Here is a 6,827-nt window from a genome sequence, read left to right on the forward strand (position 1 = left end):
ACGAAATTTTCAAAAGAAATGGATATCAATCTAAGTTTATTATACCTTTCAGATTTCAAGCATTCTTTGGGTAAAATGTGTCATCTAAATGATAAAATTTGTGACTATGCAAAATTAAGATGCTTTATATTACAAAATTAATATTTCACTGGTTTGTTTGTTTACTTATAATGTTTACTTATAAAGACTCGAGTCTTTGTTTACATAACACAACTAAAATAATGTTTTTATTCTTGCATTTGGAAGGTCAAATTTTTGTCTTTCAACATTAAATGAGTTATATTTTTAATTGTTAACATCAAAAATGAAAAATATTTATTTCAAAACTCGTGAACCAGTCCCTTTAAGGTTGTTATGGAAGTGTTTCAGTATTTAAGTGTTTTCTGTTTCAGATGATGGAGTCACTCTCCACACTGTTAACAACTATAATATTTCATGGGTATACAGAACCAAGAGAAATACAGAGCCTGTTTCCTAGTGAGTAGTACATCTGTGACCTGTCTTTCTTGAAACTACCAACAAGAGAGCATGACAGCTTATGGAGCAATTTTGAGGGGACAGACATGGTAAAAGAAGGGAAGAAAGGGGTGGAAGAGGGGGAGGAGGGAGAAGGAAGGTACAGGGGAGGGGAGAAGAGAGGAAAGTTGATAGGGGATAAAAGAGGAAGAAAAGGAGAAGGGGGGTGTACATCACCCACTCTATTCTGCCCCAGTTCTAATAATATAGAAGAGTTGCAGATTCTAATCAAGATACATAATACATACATATTTCACAAGTAAAATGCAGGGTCTTTTACTGTATGTTCATGTATGAATTATTACAAATCCAGATTTGTTTTGAATTAATGATAAGTATTTATCAGGTAGTAGCAAATTCTCAATTTCCTAAAAGTGCAGAAATTAGAAAGTTCTTCCAGGTAATGTTTGTGTGATGAATGGGAATAACTCTGATGCAGAGTTTACAGAAAAGGTCTGTAAACTTTTCACATTTTCATCTTCTCCAGTACCACTGACCCATTTTCAGTCAAACTTGAAAAAATCATCCTTACGTGAAGGGGATTGAAGTTTGTTCAAATGAAGGGCTATGCCCCCTTCAGAGGGGAGATAATCACAAAAATAGGGTGGGGTCATTTAAAATCTTCTCGAGAACCACTGGGCCAGAAAAGCTTAAATTTACATGACAGTGAAGATTCAATTTTGTAAAAGTCATGACCACCAGGGGTATGTTGGGGTCACAATAGGGGATCAAAGTTTTACATGCAAATGTATAGGGAACCAAACTTGGCACAAAGCATCCTAAGATGAAATTTGTTAATATGAAAGGCCATATCTGTCTACAAGGGCGTATGATGATTGATGAATTTGTAGTCAAGTTTAATAATTAAGTTTGAAAATGAATGCATTTTTGTTGTTACCTTTGAGAAGTTTTTTTCTGAATCAAGTTGCTTGTATAATGATAGTTTTGCTCAAGCTTGTTTATTGCTAGAAACTGCTGCTCAGGTGAGCGATGTGGCCCGGCCCATGGGCCTCTTGTTAATTCATATATTTAGTCAAACCATCTTGCCTTTGACCACTGCAGTGCTAAAAGTTTTTCAAAGTTGAATGTACCAGTATTAATTAAAGGAATAAAGTTGAACTTCGATATCTCAAACATCGGTATCTCGAATATCATGGATATGTGGAAGTGAGATGGAAGTCCTACCTATATTTTATTTATTTAATGCATGCATAAACAGGACCCAAAATATAACCTCTTTGGATTATACTGACTATAAAATAATTGCCATTATTTTTGCTAAAAGACTGCAAAAAGTTTTATCAGGTATAATTAATGAAAACCAAACTGCTTATATTAAAGGACGTTATATTGGGGAAAATGCAAGACTCCTACTAGACATATTTGAATATTGTGAAACTGAAAATTTGGAAGGAATATTACTATTATTAGATTTTGAAAAAGCATTCGATTCTGTGGAATGGAATTTTCTTTTTAAAGTGTTGAATAAATTCAATATAGGAAATTATTTTATCAAATGGACTAAAATTCTATATACAGAACCAATCTTTAAAATGAAAAATAATGGATGGCTTTCTAAAATATGCTCGATGACAAGGGGGATTAGACAAGGGTGTCCCCTATCAGCCCTCCTTTTTAGCTCACCTGAGCTGAAAGCTCAAGTGAGCTTTTCTGATCACCCGTATTCCGGCGTCCGTCCGTCTGTCTGTCCGTCTGTAAACTTTTCACATTTTCAACTTCTTCTCAACAACCACTGGGCCAATTTCAACCAAAGTTGGCACAAAACATTCTTAGGTAAAGGGAATTCTAAATTGTTAAAATAAAGGGCCAGGCCACCTTCCAAGGGGAGATAATCAAGAAAAGGTAAAAATAGGGTAGGGTCATTAAAAAATCTTCTTCTCAAGAACCACTGGGCCAGAAAAGCTGAAATTTATATGAAAGCTTCCTGATATAGTGCAGATTCTAAATTGTTAAAATCATGGCCCCCGGGGGTCAGATGGGGCCACAATAGGGGATCAAAGTTTTACATACAAATATATAGGGAAAATCTTTAAAAATCTTCTTCCCAAGAACCACTGAGCCAGAAAAGCTGAGATTTATATGAAAGCTTCCTGATATAGTACAGATTCTAAATTGTTAAAATCATGGCTCCCGGGGATCGGATGGGGCCACAATAGGGGGTCAAAGTTTTTTTTTTGTTGTTTGTTTTTGTTTTGGTTTTTTTTTTGGTTTTTTTTTTTTATATAGTTCAGATTCAAGTTTGTTAAAATCATGGACCCCGGGGATTGGATGGGGCCTCAAGGGGGGCATCAAAGTTTTACATACAAATTTATAGGAAAAATCTTCTTCTCAAGAACCACTGAGCCAGAAAAGCTGAGGTTTATATGAAAGCTTCCTGATATAGTGAAGATTATAAATTGTTAAGATCATGGCCCCCAGGGGTCGGATGGGGCCACAATAGGGGGTCAAAGTTTTACATACATATATATATGAAAAATCTTTAAAAATCTTCTTCCCAGAACCACTAAGCCAGAAAAGCTGAGATTTATATGAAAGCTTTCTGATATAGTGCAGATTCAGGTTTGTTAAAACCATGCCCTCCTGGGGTAGGATGGGGCCACAATAGGGGATCAAAGTTTTACATACAAATATATAGGGAAAATCTTTAAAAATCATCTTCTCAAGAACCATTGGGCCAAGGAAGTTCACATTTACATGAAAGCTTTCTGACATAGTGTAGATTCAAGTTTGCAAAAACCATGGCCTCCAGGGGAAGGTTTGGGGCCATAATAGGGACTACGGTTTTACATGCAAATAGATATGGAAAATCTTCTGATATGGACCAAGGTGACTCAGGTGAGCGATGTTGCCCATGGGCCTCTTGTTCTTTTTGTAGCAGAAATCTTAGCGATTAGAATAAAAAACAATAACAGCATTAACGGTGTTGTGATAAATAATTCTGAAATAAAGAGTATACAGCACGCAGACGATTTAACAGTTGCGGTAAATAATGAAATTTCTATGAAAAATGCCCTAGATGAAATAAATAAATTCTGTGAAAGTGCTGGCTTTAAAATTAATATCAACAAAACTGAATGTATTTTGCTTGGAAGATTGAAAAATCAGTTTGAAGAACTTTCTGGTATTAGAGTTACAAGTAAAGCGGTCAAGTGTCTAGGCATTTTTTTAGGTCACGATAAAGAAGAATGTTACAATAAAAATTGGATGAGAATATATAATGAAATGGAAAAATTGTTTGAATCCTGGAAAAGAAGAAAATTAACACTTTTTGGCAAAGCATGCATTATAAATACACTTGCCATTTCAAAATTAACATATGTATCGTCAATTCTATGTCTTCCTGATAAAGATTTTATGAAAAAAGTACAACGATTAATCTTTAATTTCATTTGGGATAAAAAAGAAAGAATCAAAAGAAACACTTTGGTTGGAGATGTAACAAGAGGTGGTCTTTCAATAGTAGATGTAGAATGCAAATTAAAAGCATTAAAAGCAGCATGGATACCGAGATTATTAAATTCAAAGGGAGTCTTACTTGAAATTTTAAATAATTATTGTAGAAAACTTAACTTTGATATATACTATATGTTAAAATGTTCAACTACTGATGTGGGGAATTTAAACAAAACTAAATTACCACTATTTTATAAAGAAATGCTGTGTTGCTTTAATGAATGTAAAAGCGAACTTAACTTTGATAAAAGATTACCTGATGATATTTTACAACAACCATTATGGAATAACACAAATCTGAAATATAAAGGAAAACCCATTTTCTTCGATAATTGGGCGAGATCTGGTATCTTATATGTTAGTGATTTATTTGATGATGGAATTTTTAAACCGCTAGAACATTATTCAAACATTAATGACAAATCTAACTGGCTATGTGAATACAAAATTATTATGACAATCACGAGAAAAATTCGAGGACTAAACGATTTTTCAAATTCAAGCTGTGTAAATAAACAAAATGTCACTAATTTTAACTTCCTTCTTGGATTTACCAATATACTTAAAACATCAAGTAATCTTTTTTATAAAAATTTAGTTGAAAAAAAGTTTTGCAAACCCAATTTTCAGGCATTACTGTCTGAAGAATTCAGAATATTCGGTGATTCTAATTGGATAAACATTTATAAATGTAAAATTAAAGATTTGAAAGACAAACAGATAGCGGAATTCAGTTATAAGTTATTGAATAACATATTATGTAATGATGCATATATTAGCAAATGGAAAAAAGATGTAAAGAATGAATGTACACATTGGAAGCAAGTTGAGACTACAAAACATCTGATTTACGAGTGTGATAATGTTTTAAATATATGGAACACTGTTAGCAGTTATCTATCCTTCAAAGTTCAATGGAAACACGTTGTTGGTTTTTTTCTAGAACAAAATGATAAAACCAAATCCTTAAATTTACTTATTACTTATATAGCCTACAGAATATACAAACATAAAATGTTATGTAGTTTAGATTCTTTAAGTGAAACGACTTTTAATATGTATAATCATGTTAAAAAATCATTATGTTTCTATACATCAGTATTGAAGTATATAAATGCAAAAGAGCATAAATTTTTTGAACATCTTTGTAAATTAATGTAACTTGACTGCTGTGAAGAGACCAGTATAAACTATCCTTAAATATTTATCATTATAACTATACGGTCAACTTAGGACTACATTGTTCATATATTATTCCTTAAGTAATTTCTATGTTATTCTACTGTTGATATATCTACATCAACGTTGTATATGATATTTTTATGATTTCGAAAAATATTTGATATTATGTATTTTCATATAAATTATATATATGCCTTATATAAAATAATATTATAATAAAATACATTCAATCCAATGGGCCCCTGGCACCATTGGTGAGAATTAAGAGGGAGTATCCGAGGATATTTTATCCCAAATAGTATGTATACTTTTTAATAAATGATGAAAATTCAAAAAAAAAAAAAAAAAAAAACCTCTTTGGATTAAATATGAGGACCTTTAAAGAGAGTGATAAAGCTCAGGAATGTTTATGTTACTGTCAGGTTGTAATTTGCACCTATCGGTATATATTTGTTAGATTATGAACATGAATGTATTGTACTGTTTTTAAATTTCAGAGGATTTCCACAAGAATCTGCGAGATTTAATTACAAAAACTGCTTTGGAAAATATGAACAACTGGAAAAATCATTCCATTAGTAGTCAAGGTACAAGTGTGTACGTGTGTGTATAATTTTTATTATAAGCCACTGCGTGAAGCCTATCCACTACTTGATGTATGAAAGGAAAATAGTAAAATTAGTACAGAATAATTCATTAAATACGTATGCCTGACTGTTCTTTAAAATATCTTGACAGTGTCACTTCCAAGACTCGTTGACTTTGACTGGAGGGTAGATACAAAAATGGCATCCGACGCTGTAAGCAGAATGTCCGTTCCTACCTGCATCTTACAAATGAAGGTAAATCTCTCTCTCCAACATTGCAGTCTGTCTGTCATTAAGATATACTGAACAGTAGAACTCAATTAATATAGTGAATACCTATTTATTATGAAATAAAATTGATTTTTGAAGCAATTTTTGGACCGGGGTGTGTGTGTCCAATAGTCCCATATCCTTTGTTAATGCTATTCCTGCATACTATGCCCCTATACTGTTTGCAGTTTTTGTCTGACTTCTGTTTTGTGTTTTTAGGTACAGGAAAACCAAACAGAAGTTAACACAACACCAGAGGTCAATAATGTGAATGTTGAACTTTCTAAAGAGACACTGGACACAATGTTAGATGGACTTAGTAAGATCAGAGACCAGTTATCTTCTGTTGCCAAAAGATAACTAGACCAGCATCATCTCTAGACAACTGTATAAACTAGAAATGTAACTTAAGAAATTGTGCAATAATCACTTGTTTACAATGAAAATATAGATATATTTTACACAAAGATTTGGAATGTTGAGCGTTATCTTTCAAATTATACAACCAATATCTGGTCTTTTTTTTCTGTTTTGGTCTGTCTGGCTCTATTAACTCACCTGAGCTGAAAGCTCAAGTGAGCTTTTCTGATCACCCGTCGTCCGTCTGTCTGTAAACTTTTCACATTTTCGAATTCTTCTCCAGAACCACTGGGCCAATTTCAACCAAACATGGCAAAACACATCCTTGCATGAAGGGCTTTCAAGTTTGTTCAATTGAAAGGCCATGCTGCTTCAAAGGGGAGATAATCATAAAAATAGGGTGGGGTTATTTAAAGATCTTAAGAACCACTGAGCCAT

At 32.9% G+C, this 6,827-nt stretch overlaps 1 protein-coding gene across 2 annotated transcripts in view; it reads left to right on the forward strand.

Annotated features, from left to right (window-relative positions):
* Positions 1-6,499, forward strand: part of LOC125645648 (COMM domain-containing protein 9-like) — a 15,718-nt gene extending 9,219 nt beyond the window's left edge. For both annotated transcript variants that reach the window (XM_048871289.2, XM_048871290.1), the window contains exons 3-6: positions 393-477; positions 5,670-5,759; positions 5,911-6,014; positions 6,249-6,499. In XM_048871289.2, the coding sequence (XP_048727246.1) occupies positions 393-477; positions 5,670-5,759; positions 5,911-6,014; positions 6,249-6,389 (420 nt within the window). In that variant the 3' untranslated portion in view covers positions 6,390-6,499. The remainder of the gene's footprint in view (positions 1-392; positions 478-5,669; positions 5,760-5,910; positions 6,015-6,248) is intronic.
* Positions 6,500-6,827: the final 328 nt, after the last annotated feature.

The sequence above is a fragment of the Ostrea edulis genome, chromosome 6, assembly GCF_947568905.1.
Source record: "Ostrea edulis chromosome 6, xbOstEdul1.1, whole genome shotgun sequence".
NCBI lineage: Eukaryota > Metazoa > Mollusca > Bivalvia > Ostreida > Ostreidae > Ostrea > Ostrea edulis.